Source organism: Diceros bicornis, chromosome 4 (assembly GCF_020826845.1).
Source record: "Diceros bicornis minor isolate mBicDic1 chromosome 4, mDicBic1.mat.cur, whole genome shotgun sequence".
Classification (NCBI taxonomy): domain Eukaryota; kingdom Metazoa; phylum Chordata; class Mammalia; order Perissodactyla; family Rhinocerotidae; genus Diceros; species Diceros bicornis.
The window spans coordinates 1447876-1472260 of record NC_080743.1 but is presented as its reverse complement, the minus strand read 5'-3'; the positions used below and the strand labels follow the sequence as shown (position 1 = coordinate 1472260).

The following is a 24385-nucleotide window of genomic DNA, read 5'->3' as shown; positions in this document are numbered from 1 at the left end:
CGTTGCACAGAGATTTACTAACTTCTTTTAACCACGAGGCAGCTTCACAAACGCATGCAATCAATATAGACAGAATTCAAATCCTAATTTCTTAAAACACACACTATCTTCGTGCACAAGATTATTGTTTGGCAGGTTTTTAAACTACATAAATGGTAATCGTACTGTATATTTATCCTCCAGCAATTAGCTTTTTTAGCTCGACTTTACATGTTTAAGGTTTCGTCATGAGGACATACATAGCTCCTCTTCCCTCACCTCGACCACTCAACAGGATTCCACCGCAGGAATACACGATTTACCCACCCAGTCTCCCGTTGATAGCATTTGGTTGTTTCCTATTAGTCACTGATACAAAAACAGGATTGGAACTAAAGATCTACTTCAATAAGCGACTTTTTTCCAGGTGATTCAAAAACCAATTCTTGAAATATGGGAGAATCCATAGCCTGTGAGCTTTGAAATCAGAGACCCAGGTTCTACTCCTGGGACCAGCTCTGCATTCTTGTGGCCAATTGTTTAAATCTCCCTACACCTCAGCTTCCTCATTTGTAAAATAGAGTTAATAAAAATTACTAAATATTTACAGTTGAAAGGACTAAATGAGATATTGTAAAGCACAGTGCACATTCAATAAATGGTAGCAACTATTATTATTAACATCTCTTTTCAATAAAAAAAACTGAAGATATTTTGGGGGCTTCAAAAAAGCTAATAATTATTTTAGCTGAGATTTTGCTGTGTAATCAATAATTATTTCTCAGAAGATTGCACAAAAACTTTCATCAATGCAGTGAATACAAGGGAGGGAGATGTGAGGCAGCCTACAACTTGGGAGTTAAAAAATCAGTTTATAAATACGAATGTAAGTGCTTCAGTAAACTAAACCCTCTTAAGGATAAGCATACTCATACTGAATCCTAACCCACTTCTGCTCAACGGAAATATAATGTGAGCCACACATACAAAATTTTAATTTTTCTAGTAGCCACATGAAAAGGGTAAAAAAAACCAGGCAGGGGCCGGCCCCGTGGCTTAGCGGTTAAGTGCGCGCGCTCCGCTGCTGGCGGCCCGGGGTTCGGATCCCGGGCGCGCACCAACACACCGCTTCTCCGGCCATGCTGAGGCCACGTCCCACATACAGCAACTAGAAGGATGTGCAACTGTGACATACAACTATCTACTGGGGCTTTGGGGGGAAAATAAACAAATAAATAAAATCTTTAAAAAAAAACAGGCAAAATTAATTTTAATAATATATTTTACTTAACCCAATGTATATAAATTATCATTTCAATCTATAAGTAATATAAAAAATTAATGAGGTATTTTAGACTTTTTTACAGTAAATCCTCAAAATCTGATGTGTATCTTACATTTACAGCACATCTCAGTTCCACCTAGCCCCATTTCAAATGCCCAGTAGTCACATGTGCAAGCAGCTAACCATGTTGACAGTGCAGTTTTGTTTTCTTTCTTTTTTTTTTTTTTTGAGGAGGATTAGCCCTGAGCTAACATCCAGTGCCAATCCTCCTGTTTTTGCAGGGGAAGATTGGCCCTGGGCTAACACTAGTGCCCATCTTCCTCTACTTTATATGGGACACCGCCACAGCATGGCTTAACAAGCGGTGCGTCAGTGCGCACCCTGGATCCGAACCTGCGAACTCCGGGCCACCGAGGCAGAGCGCGAGCACTTAACCACTATGCCACCAGGCCGGCTGCAACAGTGCAGTTTTAACTATGACTTTTCAGAAAGATCCCTGCACAGCGTTTTAACAAAGGCTTTGTTCATCAGCTAATAGGTCTCTCTGCCTTTTATCAAAGTAACTGAGTGAGAACACTCACAAACTTGAGTTCTACTCAATAAAAATAGCACAACTCCATAATTTTATCAGAATTAAACATCACAGTGGAGGAGCAAAAAGTGGGAGAATGATGGCTTAGAGTTTACAAGACACATTCTTGAACATACTTCATTTCAACCTCCCCGAAACTCAGTGAGGTAGATTGTTTACAAATGGGAAAACAGAGGTCCAGAGTCAAGTCACTTGCCAAGACGGACTTACATGGCCAGTGGGCCCAACTCCACATCTCCAAACTCCACAGACTGCACAGCTGTGCAAACACAAACACTAAGTGGGCTCGACATCTTCAGCAGGGCCCTATGCCGATGACTAAAGGAAGGGCACTGACAGGCTCTAAACACCTCTCTATTTGCTCCAGACCCTACGATAAGGGCTTTTATAAAGCCCTCCAAATCTACACAACATCTGAGTATGAAAAAAGCACAGCAATGGTCAATTAATCTCAAATATTAAGGTGGACTAGTCCTGTGTCTCAAAAGATTGACTCTACTCTCAAGATGAGCAAAGTCTTAAGTAAACAAACAAACCCCCATTTTGGCTTCCCCAACCTAAAGTTTTTTGTTAAATATTTAACAAAGAAAGTAAATCCACACTGCTTGGTTGTGTAGCTTAAGGATAATTATTATATGCTTTTAAGTAAAAATGCAATTACAAGGATTACTAACGCTGAACCACCATCTCAGAATCACAAGGTTCTGAAGGTGAACTCACAAGGGACAACATACAGATATTTCTTAAGAACACTGACGGCAAGACAATATACGCCAATTTTATTTGTGGTTATTTTCAAGAGTAGGTGGGTTTGTGTGTGCTTTTAGTTCCTTTTCTGAAAATTCTCTCCAATTTTTCTACAATGAATGTATGTTACCTTTATAGTCATAAAAATAATAATAAATACAAGGCTTGAACTTATTAAGGCATCTCTAAACAGACGACAGCTAGGCCGACCCTGTGGCTTAGCGGTTGGGTGCGTGCGCTCCGCTGCTGGCGGCCCGGGGGTTCAGATCCCGGGCATGCACCAACACACCGCTTCTCCGGCCATGCTGAGGCGGCGTCCCACATACAACAACTAGAAGGATGTGCAGCTATGACCTACAACTATCTACTGGGGCTTTGGGGGAAAAATAAATAAAAAAAAATAAACAAACAGATGAGGGCTTACTACAATTTCTTTCCAACTTTAAACAAAACTATTTTGATGCCAAGATCTGTTAGCAAGGCCAAATCTCTTCAGAACTCAGTTTACAAATTCTGTCCACAAAGTTCCTTCCAGCTCTGACATTTATTAACTTTCAAATTATGTTAAATTTTTCATAGTCCTTATAAACGCCGTTAGGGGCCTAGAAACATCAAGCTCATTTTAGTTAGAAGTCATGACCTCACCTAACTTGTTCTGATGCTGCAGAATGACCCCATCCGAGCTGTACCCCACCCCGCCTAGCTCTCCTTCAAGCAAGGCGTGCGCGAAGGGACTGGCGTTAGCGGAGCCCAGACAGCCCGGGAGGTGGTGTTTCCTCCGGTGTGCCCAGGTTTCTTTTTCTGCTGGGCTCGGGAAGGCTCCTCCCTCCGTGGGGAGGCCCTGGACTGTTCGCACCCACCGGGGCCCCCTGAGTGCAGTCGGGGGCGCCCGCTCCCTCGGGCACCCGGGTCAGCGGCTGCGCCGGGCCCAGGACAGGGGCAGCGGAGGCCGGGCGGGGGGCCAGCCGAGACCGAGCGGCGAGCCGGCCTGGAGGGCAGGCGCCGAGGGGCTGGAAACGCCTCCCGACGCAGTGCCCCCGGCCGGAGAAGAGCCTGCGCTGGGCCGTGCCCGGGAGCGGGGCCCGGGCCTGAGCGCCGCGACCCCCGAGGCCGCCGTGACCATCGTGACCGCCGGGCCCGAGGCCGGCCAGCGTCCCCGCTCCGTCCGGCTCCGGGCGGCCAGGCCCCGACCTGTGCAGACGCGCGGGCGCGGACAGAAGTGGGCCGAGCGGGCCGAGCTGGGCACCGAGGTGCGCCCGGCGCCCGCGTCCCCCGAGCCCCCTCCCTCCCCCGGGCGCCCGGCCCCGCTTTACCTGGTCCGGCGGGCGGCGGCGGCGGCGGCGGCCCCAGTCACCTGGGCGGAAGTGCCGGGCCGCCGCCTCACCTGAGGCCCTCCCCCGCCGCGTCCCTCCCTGCCCCTCCCCTCTCCCCTCCCATCCCGTCCCCTCCCCCTGTCCTCCGCTGTCCTCCTCCTCCCTGTCCCCTCCCTCCCCTCCCCGCGCTCCGTCCCTCCCCCCCTCCGCCTTCCCCTCCCCCTCCTTGTCCCCTCCCTCCTCTCCCCTCCCCTTCACCCCTCCCTCCCTCCGCCGTCCCTCCCCGTCCCCTCCCTCCCCTCCGTCGTCCCCTCCCCCGCCCCGTCCCCTCCCCCGCCCCTCCCCCTTGACCTCTCCCTCCCCTCCCCCTTCACCCCTCCCTCCCTTCCGCCGACCCCTCTCCCTCCCCGTCCCCTCCCCCCTCCCCTCCGTCGTCCCCTCCCCTCCCCTGGGCTGGGCGGGCTCTTGGTCCTAGGCCCGCGCAGGTGGCGGCGGGCTGCGGGCTGGGAGATGCGGCAGGTAGAGCGCCAGGCGGAGGGGGGCCGGCTGCCCAGGTGTGAGGGTCGCCGGGAGAGCGAGCGCCAGGCCTGGAGAGGGAAGGGGGGCGCGTGGTCCCGTACCCCCTCGGTTCCTGTACCCGCGGACCCACCTGAAGATCTACGAAGTGTCACAGGGGTGTTGTTGCCTTCCCATTTCGCCGAGCAGGTGAAGATGGTCCAGCTGCAGTGACCTCGCTCTGCCCGGCCAGTTGGTGCACGGCCTCGTCCACTGGGAAGAAGCCGCGCACCTGGTAGGTTAAAGGATTTGCCCAGAGTTTGCGACCCACACGGATCTTCTGACCCTAGGTCCAGTATTGACTTCACTCTGCATTTTAACATTTTTACTCTTGATATCCTAACTTGACTTGGAGAAAGATCTGTGTAAAACCTACAATGGCATTGTTCCACTCTCTTTAATGTAACGAGAATTTTGATGACAGGCGGTTTACTTTGTCTAATACAGTGCACACATTAATGATAAAGAGAATCAATCTTCAAGTATGTACTCACTGAATAAATGCAGTGTGTGTTAAGCACTGTGATTGACTAAAATGTTAAAAATGGGAAGACGAGGCATGTATACAAAACAACTACAACATGAGGACATCAGCTGTAAGATCATACACTTGGCACTTTGTAGTGTTATTGTTGGTTCCCTTGTTTTAAACGAAACATCACTTGTTAGGCTGGTAAAAAGATACACAATTTCAGCACAGTCCTGCTTCTCAGGAACTAACAAACTATTGAGGGAAATAAACTTATAAAATAACTTAAATTACTAAATAGAATAAAGCTAAACTTTCAGAAAATAGAGATCTGTTATGCTTGTTGACAGCATCTATTAGGACTTAAAGAGGTCTTAACAGGTGTGTGGGATTTGCTTAACATAAAATGGGGAACGAAATGCTTCCCAGGTCAGGGGGCAGCACATAGGTGGAGACCAATGATCTCAAAGCATCACCTTCAAACACTGGGTCTCTTCTTACTTTGACATTTCATGATGGTTATGAACAGATTCCCCCTTCCTCAAAAAATAGTGTGATTTTGAACTGACCATGAAACAAAGTTCAAACTCCTTTCCTTAGTATTCAAGGCCCTCTAAACTCACCCCTTCTTGCTGACTCTTCAACCTCATCTGCCACTTCACCTCTCCAGGATCTGACTTTGGCCACACAGGTCTGCTCCATGTCCTAGGAATCACCACACCATGCTGTCCCCTTTTCAGTGCCTGGGATGTCCTGGAAGGCCTGCCCTGCCTCCTGGGCTAGACTCAAGTCTCCCTTCTTGAGAGAAGGTGCCCCCCTGACCACCCCAGCAGACACCTCTCTCCACCACATTTCATCTGATTTTCTCCACATCATTGTGTTGTTAATTTTATGTGAGCTTTCCTTTGGCTCTTACCTAGAATTTAAAATTTTTTTTGTCATTCAAAACATTTTTTTAAGATAAAGCTTACTCTGAGAATGTTTACCTCTAAGAAACCTCAAGAGTGCCTTATTCATAGAATGATGAAGATGAACAAAATTTTTAAGAACACATCTCTGAAGTCAGAAGATCTGAGCTTGAATCCTGAATCCACCGTTTCCTGAAATACGTGACTTTGGCAAGTGACTTAACCCTTGTAATTCTCAGTAGTGAAACTGGGAACAGTGCTCACTTCACAGGGTAGTTTTGAAGGTTAAATGCAGGAATATGTGTACTGCACATACCTGGCACAGAGAAAGTCCTCAATAAATGAAGCAGCACATAGAGGGAAGGAGCGTGACAGATACTGGTGACAACAAGGGGACAGTCAAGAGAAGCAGTAAATAAGGTGAGGCCAGGGCAGATGGTAGAGGCCTGAGAATACACAGAGATGACTAGGTTCTGAGCCTTTATCCTTCACATCTGAGAAATTAAAGAACCACTGAAAATGTATGAATAGGATTTTCATTTTGGGTTTTTTAAACATGTAATGATTAGCGTTTATTTATTTTTAAAAATACTTTATTTTTGTAGAGTAGTTTCAGGGTCACAGCAAAATTGAGAGGAAGGTACAGAGATTTCCCTTACACCCCTTGCCCCCACATGCATAGCCTCCCCCTTTATCAACATCCCCACCAGAGTGGGACATCTGTTACAGTCGACGAACCTAGAGGACACATCGTTATTGCCCAGAGTCCATAGTTTACGTTAGGATTCACTCTTGCTGTTGTACATTCTGTGGGTTTGGACAAATATTTAATGACATGTATCCACCATTATAGTATCATACAGAGTAGTTTTACTGCCCTAAAAATCCTCTGTGCTCCAACTATTCATCCCTGGCAACCACTGATCTTTTTACTGTCTCCAGTTTTGCCTTTTCCAGAATGTCATACCACTGGAATCATACAGTATGTAGCCTTTTCAGATTGGCTTCTTTCACTTAGTAATATGCACTTGAGATTCCTCCATGTCTTCTCATGGCTTGAGAGCTCATTTCTTTTAGCACTGAATAATATTCCATTGTCTGGACGTACCACAGTTTATGTATCCTTTTACCTACTGAAGGACATCTTGGTTGCTTCCAAGTTTTGGCAATTAGGAGTAAAGCTGCTATAAACATTCATGTGCAGGTTTGTGTGTGGACATAGTTTTCAACTCCTTTGGGTAAATACCAAGGAGCTTAAATAGGATTTTGAGTAAGATTTTGAATATGATATAGATTGGGTGTTTTTTTTTAACGAAAGATTAATGTGGAAGCAGTGTGAAAAATGGATTGACAAAGTTGGGGAGAGGGCCTAGAATCAAAAAGTGGAAGGAAGCAGCCGCTATGGCAAGGTACAGAGGAAATGATGAATACCTGCAATAGCGTGAAGATACAGGATAAAAAAACGAACACTTAAAAATATCAGTTGCTTCCTGATTGGAAAAAGGGATTCAAGAACAAGGAGAAAACAGAAGGGCAAAGATGAGTCTCGGTTTTGAACCTGATAAAAGGACTATGGTGGTGAAACTGAGAAAAGCCAATTTATTCTGTTTTGTTTTTCTGAGAAGCAGGACTGTGATAGTTTTAGATCCTACATTTGACAATCAGGATGAAATCTACTTGGCACAGAGTGGGCCTCATGAAGTGATGGGTCAAACAGTTTAATTGGACTTTGGCAGTTAGGCTGGTGCACCAAGGAGAGGACACATCCGAAATGCTTGCGAGTCAACAGCATGGATGTAGTAGAATTCCCTATGTGCAGAAGACCAACAAACATCTGCCAGAGCCCTGATATTGCGAATTTATCACCAGAGAAAAAATTGCTCATCGCAGTCAAATAAAAAAGAAATTTTTGGAGGGTAACAATCTTTTATCTCTTAATGTTTCTGCCCTAACCAAACAAGAGTCAGGTTGGTTTCCCCAGAAAGCTTTGCTGTAGGCAAAACCATCTGTTAATGTAATTAGGCGTATGCGGGAATTTTAGGAACGGAAAGATCCAACGTGCAGAGCCATCGAATCCCAGAGGAAGCTCTGCTTTAGGCTCCACTGGTAATCCTCACCCCTAATGTTTCTACACAGTAGTTTCCTTATTGGGTTGTGCTACCCCTGTCCTTTGCTTTCTATAGAATTTCTATAGAATTTTTATGTGACAAAGAAATCTGGCATTGAAAACACATCTAGGATTGAGATTTAAGAACTCTTACTAAATTAAACAATGTAGTGATCATGTGATCAGAGATTATGCTTGCAAAGAAATAAAGTAATATATTTTACTGAACCATGAGAAAATAGATTAAGGGGCCATCAGAAGAGAAAGTAAATTTTTAATATGCCGTCAGTGTAAGAGTCAAAAATCTTGTGTTGTTTCTTTTTTTTTTTTATTCATTTTATTTTTTTCCCCCCAAAGCCCCAGTAGATAGTTGTATGTCATAGCCACACATCCTTCTAGTTGCTGTATGTGGGACGCGGCCTCAGCATGGCTGGACAAGCGGTGTGTCGGTGCACGCCCGGAATCCGAACCCGGGCCGCCGGCAGCAGAGCGCGCTCACTTAACCGCTAAGCCACTGGGCCGGCCCTTGTGTTGTTTCTTTACTTTTATGAGGAGACTCTCTTGTTCTTTTCAGTTTATACATTGTAAGACAGAATGAAGATAATCACTAGAACCATAAAAACAGATTTTGCAATGGGAGTAATTAGCAAAGCATAAGCATTTTCAAAGAGTTAATTGTTAAAAAATCTGTATGAAAAAATGACACAAATACAAGGAGCAGCAATATTCCTACAGTCAGCAGGAAAATATCTAATTTTGTCATAATTTCAGTAAACTAGAAAGTTTCTTCCTTTCACTTTCTGACTTGCTTTAGACTGTATTTTGAAAACCAAACCAAAACATTTCGAAAGTGTCAAAATGGTAATTAAAATGCAAAGTTACTGTCTTTTATTACCAGATAATATGTGCAACAGATATTCTGATCCTTACCCCTAGACTATACCTAATCCTTGGGCCCTATCCCCTTCCTAAATTTCATCTCAGGATGAGGCTGAGAGATGGTGTTGAGCTGTATATTATACACAGTACGGGTACTTTATTTCACTTAAAGTTAATGGTTAGTTTTCTAGGCTGTACATTTTTAGGTAGTCATGTGTCCTATGAAGATACAACTTTGTTCTTCTCATTTGTCCTGAATTTTGAATTATTCTGATGCTAGTGACAAAATATTGTGTTCCCAGTACTGTTGGGGGAATATCCTAAAAGCCTTACTTGTCCTACTGCAGTAACTAGTACTTGCTTCTACTGTAACAGTTATCAAATAGTATTTTAACTATTTGTCTTTTCTGCTGTCAAACATAAAGTGCTTAATTACTGGATTCTTGTCTCTTCAGTTTTTCACTCTGTAGGGTCTCACCTAATGTTGGGTATGTAGTAAATGCTTGAAAATATTTTTATGGAATGTAAGGAAGAGAGAAAAGAAAAAAGGAAGGAAGGGATAGAGGGAGGAAAGAGGGGAAAAAAGGATAGAGAGAAGGAAGACGTCCACTTAAAAGAGGAAGTTTAAAAATTGAACTAGTCAATTTCCAATTTCCTATCACTTAAACCTTTAATTAAGCATGTTTTAATTTAAAAATGGCATAGTAATGCTGCAAAATTGGCTTAAGAAAAATTTTAAATGTAGTTACAATACTAAAATATTACTGCAATTAGTTTCAAGTCCTCCTATTCCAAAATGATGGGATCTCCAAGTGTGGTCTTGGGACCAGCAATACCAGCATCCCTTGGGAACTCGTTAGAAGTGCCAATTATCCTTCTGCATCCTAGACCCTCAGAATCAGAAACTGCGGGTGGGCCCATCCTTCTGCGTTTTAAGAACCCGTAGGTGACTCGGATGCTCCCTGAAGTTTGAGAACCACTGCACACACAATTCTGCAACATCAGTGCCGCTGTGGAGCAAGAGGAGCATTCACGTTCAAGTATCTTGACGTTAGAGGAAAAGGACGCAACTCTCACTGCAAGAGGACACATTCTGCTCAGCAGACAAGACCCCCAGCGAGAACTTGTAGCACACACGGCAGTGAAGGAGGGAGACAGGGAGACCCCCAGCGTCCCCTCCACAGGCCCGCTCCCCCATCGTGCAGTACAGATGCACGGCCGTGAGGCCCGTCTCCGGGGAGCCCGCCCGCAGCTCCCCCCTCGAGTACCGGGCTGCCCCGGGCGGGAAGGGCAGAGTCCGGCCCGGCCGCGTCCCTTCGCCTCGGCGCGGCGGTATCCTGGGACCCGGCCCCGCCGCACCACGCACACAAGGTCGTAAGGCGTCCCTCAGGTCGCTCCCGCGGACCGAGTGAGCGGAGGGCCGGGGGCGGCCGACCCTCCCGGAGCCCCCTCCCCGCGCGGTTCTCAGAGACGCCCCCGCGTCCCCGCTGACTCCCGCCCGTAGGGAGGAGCCTGCCTCCAGCCGGCGCGGGCCCTTTAAGAGCTGTCCTCCCACCCCACCCCACCCCACCCCACCCCACCCCACCCCACCCCACCCTACCCTACCCTCGCCCTCGCCCGGCGCAGCGGAACCGGAAGTGCGGCCCGCCGCTCCCAGCATGGCGGCCGCCGGGGCCTCCGGACCGGTTGCTCCCGCCACTGTGGCCGCCCGGATGCTGGGGGTCCTGTGGCTCGTGTCCGTCACCGCGGGGTCTGGGGGCGCCGCCGCCGCCGCCGGGAGCGAGGACACGCTCAAGTGCGAGGACCTCAGAGTGGGACAATATCCTGAGGGGCCGCCGTGGGGCGGCGGGCGGGGTCCGGGGGACGGGGTCCCGCGGGCTCTGGCGACCCGGGCCGGAGGCGCGGGGGGCGGGGCGGGAGAGCAGGGGACAGGCCGCCTCTCGGCGGTCGGCGCGGCCCCGGCGTCCGCCTGTGTCCGGGGCCCGCAGGTCCTGTTCCGGGACCGGGAGTGCGGGCGGACAGGCTCCCCGGAAGTGCGGCGGCCGGGGGCGGACAGGTCAGGGCTGAGGCCGGGGGTCGGCGGTCTGCCCACTGTGACAGCGCTGGTCAAGGGAGGAACGGTGGGAGTTACAGTCCAAGTACAATGGCTACCCTGTACTGAGTTAGACGGTTGTGTACAAATTGTAGATCAGAAAAGTGAATAGCAGAAGCCAGAGATGTAAGAAAGGTCCTATGAGAGAAAGTCTTAAAATTAACAGAATTCCACCGTATAGATTTTTATGTGGGGGGGAGAGGCAGCCGTTATTGGATTTTTACGGAATAGCCCTGATTTGCCGAGGACCACTACGTTTGGAGTCTGAGAATCACTGACCTGGTACGTTACGCCCTTTGTCGGCAGAAACGTCACGGTGATTCTCAGGAAGTAACTGGGCGTTGAGAGGACCTGTGCTCCTCGAGCCCTGGAGACAGGTGGCCGGGGGACAGGACTGCGGGATGAGCGTAACTGGAGAGTGTCTGTGACTCCCGGCGACTAGGCGAGGTCTCCAGCAGTGAGTCAGAAACCCTGAGCAGGGGTCAGGCGCTATCTCCAGAGACGTCTTGTGGGAACCTTACTTATCCCATTTTAGTGTCAAAATGTTGAGGAAACAAAAGCCCCTGTCCCCCCCAAGTATATTAAACGTCTGTTAGAGGATAGTTTTATATCTGTTTCCAGAAGCTTAAAATCCCGTTGGGGAGACCATGCAGACCACCTGAAACAACCGCCTTCCCGGCATCCTGATGGTCAGTGCCCCAGCTTGGAGTCGGGAAGCCGGACTCTACAACCTGTCCCTTACACAGCTCTGGACGAGTGGCTCCGACTTGAGCCTCGGTCTGGGCCTCTATAACGTGGCAAGAGTAGGGTGACTTGTGTTACATGAAGTCACGTATATGACAGTACTTGCGCCCCGTAAATTACTCCATCAGATCTCTGGACACTGATTTTTTTTTAACCTAAAGCTCTCGTAATAATTTGGTAAAGATTTTTATTTTCATTTTTTCTGTGTGCTTTGTGCTTAAACCCTAACTGATGTTCTTTAAGGATGGCGTTCTCTACTAGAGCTTTTAATATGTATTAAGTTAATAAATATGCTTTTCCTGTAATAAATTAATGTTCAGGTGTTTAGTGACACTACAGGTATGTTTGTGCTTGTGACTTGGACAAACAGCCTCTTTCCATGTGAATATGAATATGAGTATATAGTATGAGATACTAAAGACAAAATAGTGTTTTGTGTTGGAATGTAGTTTATATTTCCTTAACTTTTCTTACATATATTTGTAAAGATCCAAAAATAAATGATGCTACACAAGAACCAGTTAACTGTACAAACTACACAGCTCATGGTAAGACTGCCAGAAACGTCTTTAAAAATAATTTTTAAAACACTCTTTCATAGATTAATGTATGATCACTGAAAGTAGTTAATAAAGGTGTGTTTTTTCCTTGAGTTATAACTGTTAACTGTTATAATTGTTCAGTTTCCACAACAACTTAAAATTGGGGAACTGGCTAGGGATTGTTAATATTTAATTTAAACAAGAATCTTTTTCTCTTAATTATATAAACTGGGAAGTTTTATGTTTTTGTTCATTTTTTTAAACCTTTGAAATCAGTTTCTGTAGCTTTCTCGATGTCCTTTATTCACCAAGCTATGTTATGCAAAGGTGCTTCTTTAGTTAGTTTTGTAATAACTTGAAAAGAACTTGAAATGAGACTGAGTTCAATAAGGTACAGTGAGGAGCTATATCACCCATATTATGCACTTGTCATAATATGGGTGATATAGCTGTGTAAGGATTTTAAGTATGTATGAGTATTTTCCTAGAGAGATGTTTTGATAATGATTTTGGGGAGCTTCTATTGTTCTAAAATATGTGTAATGCCAGATAAAAATTAATAAATTGTTTAGTTTTTTCTTCTAAAAGGGTGTATGTTGGAAGGGAGGCAGGTAGATGTTGGAGCTATTTAGCATTCTCGTTTGGCATGGTACATAATGATGGCAATTACGTAGTATTATTTTGAGAAAAGAGCACCTATTGACTATATACTGATTGTTTTATGTATTAGACAGGAAATAAGCTGATAATTGGTGTTTTCTTTATAAGTAAAAGCTATTCAGATTCATTATATAAATGAGGTTAAAGGAATTATTTTTGTTACAGCAAAAAACTTCATTTTTCAAAAGTATCTTATATTCAAATATTTGACCTCTTGATTATGAATTTGTATGTATTTTAAAAAGCAGATATCCTTTTATCTTGTTATATCTTTATCTTTTGGCACACTGCTAGCCCAATTCTAGTAGGCAGAGATATTTGAAAGTAAGTTGTGTTCAACTTTTACAATTGACGTTTTGCTACTATTCTGAAGTAGTGAAAATTTACTATATAAACAGTAATAGTTTATATATATATGATTTGTATAGTAGATATTGCTTATTTTGTATACATATATTTAATTTAGATGTATTAAACTTAAAAGAACTTTGCAAGGAATGTCCTCCTTTTTTAATTAATTCATAAGTATACTCTGATTTGCCTGTTTCACAGTTCAGTCTTTTATATTGTGCTTTTGGAACACAGAGAATAGAGTTAACACGCATAAAGAAGAATCAGCTTTCAAATATTCAACCGTTATATGAAAGATGTTGGAAATCTCTGAATACTGTTGTGACTCAGGTATCTAACTTTAAACTGGGAAGCAGGCAGCCAGCTATCTCAAAAAGGCATTTTCTAGCCTCTAGGGTTCTTTGCAGTTATGAGGATTTTGAAGGAAACTGTATAACTAAAAAGAATAATTTCTGCCCCAAAACAGCTCTGCCCTCCAGTTAGGTGTCTCTTTTGTGTAAAATAAGTTTGAATCTACTTAAGCAATTATTGATAAATAAGTTTATAAACATATACAAAATCCAGTGATCAGACTGCTAGGAAGTGTAAAGGACGTGGAGGGATTAGGGTGCATCGTGGCCTGTCAGGTGAGTGCTCAGGCGATGTAGGTGGAGAGCTACCGGAAGAGAAAAGGAAGGCTTTCTATAGAAGGGAATGATAGGATTATTCATTTGGAGAGAATAAACCAAGTGCCTCACTGAATGTGGGAACGTATATAAAATGTTGTAGATTAACAAATAAATGACTTTAAGTCATTATCATGATTTTAAAAAGAAAGTAAAGTTTCTGAGACAAATCTGAGTCACAGGTCTTCTGCATATGGATGTACAGTTTGTGGGTGACACAAGGGTGTCCAGACGAGAGCTGGGAGAGGTTCTGCCAGCCCAGCACTCATGAGGCTATGACTTTCCACGGGAGGTTTTTTTAAGTTGCCCCTTTTAAGTTTTATTTATTTATTTATTTATTTTCCCCCAAAGCCCCAGTAGATAGTTGTATGTCATAGCTGCACTTCCTTCTAGTTGCTGTATATGGGACTCGGCCTCAGCATGGCCGGAGAAGCAGTGTGTCAGTGCGAGCCCGGGATCGAACCTGGGCCGCCAGCAGCGGAGTGCACGCACCCAACTGCTAAGCCACGGGGCCGGCCCTAAGTTGCCCCTTTTAAAACACACAGAAGCTAGTGGAGTGGCCGTGGTGAATCACTTCCAAGTCTGATCAGAAAGGACATCAGAATCACCCTTGAGGGGCCAGCCCAGTGCTGTTGCAGTTGAGTTTGCACGCTCTGCTTCGGCAGCCTAGGGTTTGCTGGTTCGGATCCTGGGCGCGGACCTACACACTGCTCAGCAAGCCATGCTGGTGCAGCGTCTCACATAGAGCAACTAGAGGGATGTACAGCTATGACGTACAACTATGTACTGGGGCTGTGGGGAGCAAAAAGGAGGAAGATTGGCAACAGATATTAGCTCAGGGCCAATCTTCCTCAAAAAAAAAAATTACCTTTGAAACATGCTTTTTGGTCTTGATGTAGAATTGATTAACAGGAGAAAAATATTAGTTGTGAAAAGTGTGAGTTAAATAATCTCTCTCATTCCTCCAGCCAGAATTTTTCTTCCTCTGTTTTTTCACTGTGTATATGAAGGACTATTGCAGAATCCTCAAACTAAGTTTAATTTTCTTAAGCTATACTTTTTGGGTAGGGATGAATGGGAGGACTGGTTCACAAAGAGGGGAGTTGGGGAGTTAGGGAGTAGGAATTGAGACTGAGACAAAGGAAATTTGACTACAACAGTAAATTGATGTGATCTTAAAATGGTTCCTGGGGCCGGCCTGGTGGCACAGCGGTTAAGTGTGTGCACTCCACTGCAGCAGCCCCAGGTTTTGCAGGTTCGGATCCCTGGTGCACACCGACTCACCGCTTGTCAGGCCATGCTGTGGCGGCGTCCCATATGAAGTAGAGGAAATTGGGCACGGATGTTAGCCCAGGGCCAATCTTCCTCAGCAAAAAGAGAAGGATTGGCATCGGATGTTAGCTCAGGGCTGATCTTCCTCACCAAAAAAAAAAAACAAAAAAACCCTGTTTCTGGTTAGCCCAGTGCGAATTAACAGGCATATTCGTTTATTGAGAAATCATTTGTAATAAATAACTTAATAACTAAATGGATGAAAATAAATGAATGGATCAAATCAATTAATGAAAATTATATAGTAAAATGTTTGTTATTTATTGAGAAATTATTTAATTTAGTTATTGAGAAATTGTTACATGGCAGGCTTCTGCTGGGTGGTATACATGATATACAAAAGAAGACAATCTCTGCCCTCAAGGAGTGTTCTGTCTAGATTATATCGACATACGTAAGCAAGTGTTTTCAATTTTCCAATCAGTGAAATACAAAAGTATTTAGACTCCACCTCCAGAAAATTTTGCTCTAGTCCTTTGGCAAAAGGTTTTTTTTATTTTCTTTAGTTCTCATTAAAATATATTTACAGAAAAGTACACATAACTCAAATGAGTTTTCACTCATTTGAACTGATTTCACTCATTTCTCTCAACAATACGCCTGTGAATGCCTCCCAATCAAGAAACAACATGATCAACGTGCCAGAAGCCCCCTCATGCTCTCTTAGAGTCACTACCCTGCCTTGAGGGGTACCCTTATCCTAACTTATAACTGCATAAATTAGTTACGCAAGGAGTGTGTTATTTTAAACATTTTATTTGGAGATAATCTCAAGCTTACAGAAAAGTTGCAAGAATAAGAGTAGTACAAAGAACACCCACATACCTTCACCCAGATTCACTGATTGTTAATACATTATCCTTGCTTTATCATTGTGTGCTCATGCATGCTCTCTGTCTCTCTGAATTTGGATATATATATTTTGCCCCTAATTATGTTTGTGTGTTTTTCCTAAGAATAGAGGTATTCTAACATAACCACAGTTCATTTGTAAACTTTAGTAAATTTAATGTTAATACACATACTTTACCATCCATATTCTAATTTTATCAAATGACCCAAATAATGCCTTTATCGCATCTTCCCCCAGTGTAGGATCCTAAGGTCAGGTTTTGCCTTTAGTCTTCTTTAAACTGGGACATTGCCACAGCTTTCTTTGTCTTTAATGAAATTGACATGTTTGAAGACTACAGTCCCCTTTATTTTAATAGAATGTTACTCATTTGGGACTGTCTCATATTTCCTTATGATTAGATTTAGGAGATACATTCCAGGCTGGAAAACTACGTAAGTGATGGGGTGTCCTCAGCATCTGGCATCTGAGGTACATGGTATCCATCTGTCTGTCATTGGTGATGTTATTTGTTAAATGTTGATCACTATTTTTCCACTTTACGGTTAATATTTTTTCCTTTGCAAGTAATAAACAGTCTTTGGGAAGAATTATTAAGATGATGCAAATATCCTATTCCTCATCAAAAATTTCCCCTAGACTTACCACTCATGGTGATTCTGGCCCGAACCATTCTTTACTATGATAGTTGCAAAATGGTGATTTTCCAACTCCAGTGCTCCCAAAGGAAAGCTAGCTTTTAGTGCTGGAAATATGAAGATGGAGTTGGCTCTTGCCAACTTTATTTTTTGCTTTCACCTGAATCCTAGATTGACACATTTAATTATCTGATCATTATGCAGTGTAACCTGTTACAGAGCTCACATCAAGTCTGACCCTTTTTTTGCGTGTGTGAGGAAGATCAGCCCTGAGCTAGCATCCATGCCAATCCTCCACCAGCAGCGGAGTGCGCGCACTTAACCGCTATGCCACGAGGCTGGCCTCAAGTCTGACCCTTTTATTTGGCGGATCGAGACTAGAGTCTAGAGGCATGATGTTAACTGGAGTAGGCTCCCAAACCACCTACTCACTAGCTCAGTCCTTTTTACTGTTAATGAAACTTCATTGATGACTTTGTTTCTACTTTAGCTTTTTTGTATTTAAAAAACAGCACTGCTTTTTATAATTGAGAAATACTGGGTGTTTATTGGCTTAAATTGATGCCATCTAAACCCTAGACATTGGCCAGAGCCAAACTTTTTGCAAGAAAACTGCAAATTGAACTGCAAGTTTTCAGGCTTGTAGCATGTTGCTTAATTTTGTCTACTAGTTAACATTTATTGGTAACTGGCTTCCTTAGTCTCATCTTATTGATTTGTTTATTTTTGCTTGTTCCTGAAATCACTGTAAGCATGAAATTATCATGGTATAATGGGAAAAGTATTGATTAAGAGTAATGAATGATAGTCTAGGACTTACAGAATATTACCTACTTATGAGACTTTGGTCAACTCATTTAATTTCTTAGAACCTCAGTTTTCCTGTTTTTAAAAGGAAAAAAAGAAAAAGGAACATATTACTAGTTTTGCCTACTTAACAGGTTGTTTTTTTTTTTAAATAAAGGTCAAATGAAATCATTATAAAGTATGTATAAATGAATAAATTCAGGGTTGTAGGCTTCTTTTGAATCAATTAGTTTCATTTCACAAAATCTTGCATTAATTTTACAGCCACTCACATTGTTATGTTTATTCTCCGTGCCAGGTTCATTCTCTTAGTCTTCTCAGTGTTGAAGTTCTCTAGTTTTCTAGAGTGGGGACCCTAACCTTTGTTGAGCACTTTCCCTAACCAAGCTTGACACACCATGTGCCTTTAATACGTAGGTAACGTTACAAGGGTGTTATCTCCATTTCACAGGTTACAGAACAAGTTTTGTTAACTTGCTCAAAGGAACGTGATAGTTAAGTGACAGTTTGGACTTAAATTTCATCCAGTTCTAAAGTCCTGCTCTTTGGAGTTCTCTACCAATTCAGACAAATCTGATCAGTCTGTATGTTTCTCTTATTCATTATTTTCTCGTGTCATCTCTATATACGTGGAGCAGCAGCTCATCCTTCCTCACTACCATATGTAATTTTCATCCCTTGAAATAATTGGTTCAGACCTCTGCCAGACTTCTCTAGAATCATGGTAGCAGTGTGGTTTCCCTTCACTCTGGTACCTCTTTCCAGTAGTTACATCTTTCCTGAGGTTCTAAGCCTGGAGCGTTGGGCATTTTTCTCTCTTTCCTCTATCTCGTATTGAATACAAATCATTTCTTGTAATAGAAATGAAAAAATATCATTGAAAACTAAAATTGCCAAAATATGGGAGTTTGAATAATTAATAGTATCTAACTGAAATAGGTATGATTTCTTAGTTTTTAATATTTTTATAATGCATTTTTACAACTCACCTATAAATGTTTGATCTTTTAAAATTTTGTACAGGAACCTGTCATCTCAAAAATAATGCGTTTCTGTTAGGCAAGGTATATTGGACAATAATGCCAAGTAGAATCATAATTATAGTGTTCTGTGTTGCAACTATCTCTTTAAATTCTGATTTTAGATAGTCTGCAAGAAGATCTAACAAAGCTGTAAGACAAGAAAGTGACAGCTTCAAACTGAGCAAGTGCAAGGTAATACATTTGGAGAAAAATTATCCAAAATTTGGTAATAGAATTCTGTTTTATGGTACCATTCTCCAATCCAGAACTTACTACTTTGAGGATTTGAAAAAATTTAAAGATGCTTTTCGAGGAAAAATTTGTGTTTATCTATAGATGTTCTTGCAGGTTACTTCTTTGTGGAGGTGGAATGGTCCTCATCAAAGCAAAAAACTTGAACTTTTTAAACCAGACATCTCTTTGACTGACTTACATGCCTGATGCCTGAACTCTTAGTCTTCAAGCTGGAATATATGTACTCCTGGGGGTAGGCGGAGCTTCCCAGAGGTAAACAGGTAGAGACGTTGAATTAGTTTCCTAGGGCTCTGTTATAACAGAGTATTACAAACTGGGTGCCCTAAAACAGCAGACATTTACTGTATCAGTTCTGAAGTCTAGCACTCTGGAATCGGGGTATTCCAGAGGCCACGTTCCCTCTCAAACTCTGGGTAGAATCTTACCTTACCTCTGCTGCTTCTGGTGGTAGCCTGCAATCCTTGGCATTCCCTGGCTTGCAACCAACCGCATCAGTCCAGTCTCTGCCTCTGTCTTCACGTGGCATTCTCCCTGTATGTCTCCACATCATCTTCTTCCTGTGTGTGTGTGGGTTCAATTTCTTCTTTTTATAAAGACGCCAGTCTTATTCGATTAGGGCCCACCCTAATGACCTCATCTTAACTTGGTTAAATCTGCAAAGACCCTCTTTCCAAGTAAGGTCACATTCTGAGATACTGAAGGTTAGAACTTCAACATGTCTTTTTTAGGGGACACGATTCAGCCCATAACAGATGCCTTATAATGGAATCAATTTCCAGACCCTCAGCTTTAAATGTGTACTTTTTCCTAAAATTGATGTAAAATTTCTGAGTTTTAAAGAGCTCTTTCATATCTCTTCTCTGTTGGGTCATGATGGCTATCGAATTGCTGTGGTGTTTAGATTCCATTTAAAAGAGTGCTATAATATTTAAATTTCAATGGCAGTATTTACAATGTGCTGGAAATTATATTTTTTTCAACCACTTAAAACCATGATGAAAAATTTTAGATGTCAACTTAAAAATGTGTGAGAGAGTACATAGTTCTAAAAAATTGTTTTTAGAGGCTGTGTGAGCAAAATTTTTTGAAGACCACTGATTTAGAGCAGGGTTTCTCAACCTCGGTACTATTAATGTTTTGGACTAGATAATTCTTTGTTGTGAGGAGGCTGTCTTGTGCGTCGTAGGATGTTTAGGAGCATCCCTGACCTCTCCCCACTAGAGGCGAGTAGCAGCTCCCCAGTGGTGACAAGCAAAAATGTCTCAGACATTGCCAAGTGTCCCCTGGGGAGCAAAATTGCTCCCAGTTGGAATAGAGCTTATTGATCTCCATTCGGTTGGTAACATGAATTTATATTAGCATTTCAGACATTTGCAAGTCTCAATTTTGAGTTGTCTACTATATAGCTCTGGTCAAAAGCATGACCTAAGAGGGCAGCTTTTCAAGACATATAATCTAACGGACATGATAATAATTTGTTCACAAAAGTCAATAAATTTTATCTCTGTATCAAGACAGGTGGCCAAACAGCTGCATATAAACCGTCTGATAACTTTTGCCCTGTCTCTGTAGCTGCTGACATGATAAGCCCTTGCTTAAATGTGGAATCAGTGTAAGAAGTGGCTACGTGGAAGCCTCTGTTCGGTAAAGGGTCTCACTGAGGACCTTCTCTGTTGCATTCTCTTTCCCTTATGTCATGACCAGACCAAGTTCCCCAGTAGTTGAGAGGTGGATTGGTATGCCTTCTTTCACATATATCACAATAGCTCGGTTGCCGTAACCGCCAGGAAGCCCTGAGCTAAATTTGTGGCTCAATTACAGTGTCTTCCCTTAGTTGTTTCCTAGTATAATTATTTCTTCACTCTCCCTCTTCCCTTCATTTTATTACTCTTTTTCTTGTTTAAATGATTCTCAGTTGAATTGAATCTGTGCCTTTCACTGTAAGCACTTCCTTGTTTGGAAATTTAAATACATTAAGTACATGCATACGTAAATAAAATTTGTGGGGTGATGTAGTTTGAACTATCAGTAACCCAAAAAAGAGTGTAAAGTCATTATGGGTTTTTCTTCTGGCATCATTTTCTGAGTGGCCTAAAAAGGGACAATGATTTGTTGGAAATCTTAAGATAATTGTAGACAGAAAATAAATACCATTTTCCTCTCATAATAAAACTCTGGGGTTTCTGTGGGTTTTTTTTTACACTATTATATGAAGTTCTATTTTCATTTTCTCAAAAAAAAATCTGTAATTATTGATGCTAAACAGAGAGATAAGCATTTACTGAAACTATCCCAAAAACGTTAGTAGCTTTTAGTCAGCAGTGGTGAAGGAGGTAAAGGCACTGACGTTCACTGAAGACCTACTGTGTGCTACGCCTTGTGCTAGGTGCCTACAGCGTGTTTAATCCCCCCAGTGGTCCTCCAACACAGGCAGTCTTACTGCTGTTTTTGTGTACGCGGAATCAAGGTTCTGGAAAGGCCAGTGCCCAGTAGGCAGTCTCGTTCAGAGTCCTTGCTCTTTACACCGTGAGGCTGTAAAGCCTTCAGGACAGTGCCTGTCTAGCACACAGTAAGCTCCACGAGTGTGCCTTCCTCTTCTTACCCTGTCATCTGGGGTATGAGTAAAGATCGAAACTGCTAAATGCTGAAATAACATGCTACATCAAGGCCTAGAGGGAATAGAAAAACAAATACATTTAGAATAAATAAAAAGAATCTATTCAGAATAGATAAAAAGAATCTTAGTTTATGGCAGCCATCATCTATAAGAGTTGATATAAACTGAAAATGCAAACACAGATTATGTTAAATTAAATGAATTACCCAGTGGGTTGCCAACAAAAATTCAAGAAGTATTCTTTATCCTAGAGATGAAGTAAAGAGCAGTAATCTTGTGCAGTTCTTCCCTTGTCCGCTTTGGCAGAGGCAGGAGATTGAACTAGATGGGTCATGCATCTAACGCAGTGTGGCAACTCTTATATTTTTGTGTTGAGACCACTATATCATTATTATCTTTATCTTGTATATGAATATACGTGTTTATGTATATAAAGTGTGGCTTTTCCTATCTAAAAGTCTCTTGTCAGATGTTATATTGGGAGGTGGTTTGTTATAACCTTATATTTTCTTGAGTGCTTTGCTAGTTTTAAAAAACACAGTTACATACCTTTCCTACAGAACAAAAATAATGGTTTCTTGCCTCTTTCTGCCTTTAGTTCCATGTTTTCCAGCACCCAACATAACTTGTAAGGATTTTGGTGGCAATGAAACACATTTTACTGGAAACGAAGTTGGTTTTCTGAAGCCCATATCTTGCCGAAATGTGTAAGTACCTCACTAAAGCTAAGTTTTCAAATTACTTGCTTATGTTGTATCTTGATTGCATGGAATGAAGAGATAAAGAGCCAATTTATAGGGAAACTCCTGCACCAATATAACTTGTATCTTTTTGCTTGTGTCAGAAACCCTCTATTTTAAGTGTGCATGTCATTTTATAAATGCATTTACCAACCACGCAAAGCTCAGGACTTCACTCTGTGGGGTGAAGAAGGACTATGAATGGCCTCTTGTCATGTCAGTTCAGTCGGTTTATATTACCAAGTGAGTTATGGGAAAATTCTGTTTTCAAAATTTGGGGGATTTCTAGAGTACAAATAAGGGATTATGTACCTGTAGTAATAAAAGAATGCTAATTATTAATGGTTTGCATATTAAGGGCATTTTGAAACTTGGTTTCATTCTTTGTAATAGGTATGAATGATGAATGGTAATGTTGAACAGAACACAAAAATTCGTTTGCGATATTAAGACAAATGGCTTTATTTTGTTAGGGATGTCCTTTGTTTAAAGGACTTTTAAGTTTGCTTTTTATTTTTGCTACAGTAAAGCTAATATTTTATTCTTGTATTTCTGCTTTGTACTAAAAACATTTAGTTTTACCCATTTTTATTAATTGCTGGCACTATATTTTTACCTTTCAAATGTACATTGCTGCATTTTATATGATGGCACCTGTTTGCAGTTGTTCAAGAAATAACCACTGTTGGGCTGTTTCTACAAGTTCTGTTAGAGTTCTTAGAAATTACTACTAGAGTATTTTTTTTCTTTTGACCCTACTTCACTGAGTTAATGAGGGGCTTTAGAGTCTATCTTGCTGTGTAATGCTAAGTCGATCACTTAAGCTTCTCAAGTTCCAATATTTCTCATTAGTAAAGTAAAAATTCTTAAAACGAATTATTTCCAAAGTACTTAGATATGGTTTAGTCAATTTTAAAATTTATAGATTGATATTTCTACCTTAAACATTCCAAATGACCAATAATTTATTAAGTGTTGGTCCAAGATATCATAGATTATAACGTAATGACTAAGAAAAGCATCTGCTGAGAACAGCTAACTGCTCAGGTTGGACCTTACAGGTTCGTATTACCCGTCATGGTAGCACCGCACTGTTAGTTTCCAAGTTAACTCTTATTTTTCTTTCAGTGTCTCTGGGTAGATTCGGCTCAATGCGACTGAGCTGCACGAATCATGCTCACAAGACACTGATGTCAATTATGATAAGGCACAGAACTCTCAAGGAAACTAGATACTCTAAGTCTGCTGGCCAACTTATTCCCCTCCTATGGTAGAATCTACAATTCCAAAATAGAATTTGTTTGATGAGCATTGAATCCGAACAAGGGGAGTTAGATTGATGGATAATTTTAATGATAAGTCACAAAATTAAGATAACCTGATATATCATTTTCCTTTATCGGGACATTCAGTACATGCCTACCGAAGAGCCCGCTGCTGGTCAGCTGCTAAATAAAGACTGACAAATTCTTATTCATTGAGTGTCCCTTTTCCAGCTTACAAATTTTCCTTCTACTTCTGTTAACATATTCTTTTTCGAACTGTATGTCTTATTGATACTTGAGTAAAACTCCATATTAATGTTGCAGACATAGCCATTCTACAGTGTGCTCTTCAGCAGCGGAAGTCTAGTAACCATGTCTGACTGATTACCAAGCCACACACCTGTTTATACCAGCCATCCATGTTAGGTGGAGCAGGCTAACTGCTGCAACAAATGTCTTTAGAATTTCAGTGTCTTAACACATAGAAGTTATTTCTCACTCACATCATAGTCCACTCCGTGTTGGGGTGGAGGTCTGGGTGAGGTGAGGGGAGTTGCTCCATGCAGTCATGCAGGGGCCCTGCTCCTTTCATCTTGTGGCTTTGCTTCCTCTAGTGCTTAGAGTCCCTTCCTTTCAGCCAGCAGATGGGAAAGAGGAGAGGGAGCCCCCTGTAGGACTGTTTCATGGAACACCTAGAAATGGCATGCATCAGTTCTGTCCCGTTCCATTGGCCAAAATTCAGTTATGGCTGCACTTAACTGCAAGGTGGGCTAGAATATGTAGTTTAGCTGTATGTCCATGAGAAAAAGAGAAATGGTTTGGTGAACAATTAGACAATCTTTGCTGCACGCCCAGTTTTCAGATTATTCTTTAGGGTGATTTACTTATTTAGAAAATTGCTTATCTAATTTCATTCCCCTTCCCAGCTAAGCTATTTGAAAGACTCTTTTCTATAATACTTGTCTTTT

General features: G+C 42.3%; 2 protein-coding genes across 2 annotated transcripts in view; one reads left to right on the top strand and one right to left on the bottom strand.

Annotated features, from left to right (window-relative positions):
- PATJ (PATJ crumbs cell polarity complex component) overlaps positions 1 to 3963 on the bottom strand; it is a 307655-nt gene extending 303692 nt beyond the window's left edge. Inside the window, exon 1 of the mRNA XM_058538171.1 lies at positions 3917 to 3963. The gene's annotated coding sequence lies outside the window, so the exon portion shown is untranslated. The remainder of the gene's footprint in view (positions 1 to 3916) is intronic.
- Positions 3964 to 10485: 6522 nt separating this feature from the next.
- The window catches only part of TM2D1 (TM2 domain containing 1), a 46642-nt gene continuing 32742 nt past the window's right edge, over positions 10486 to 24385 (top strand). The window contains exons 1-3 of the mRNA XM_058538170.1: positions 10486 to 10653; positions 12145 to 12218; positions 22011 to 22119. Of these exons, the coding sequence (XP_058394153.1) occupies positions 10493 to 10653; positions 12145 to 12218; positions 22011 to 22119 (344 nt within the window). The 5' untranslated portion in view covers positions 10486 to 10492. The remainder of the gene's footprint in view (positions 10654 to 12144; positions 12219 to 22010; positions 22120 to 24385) is intronic.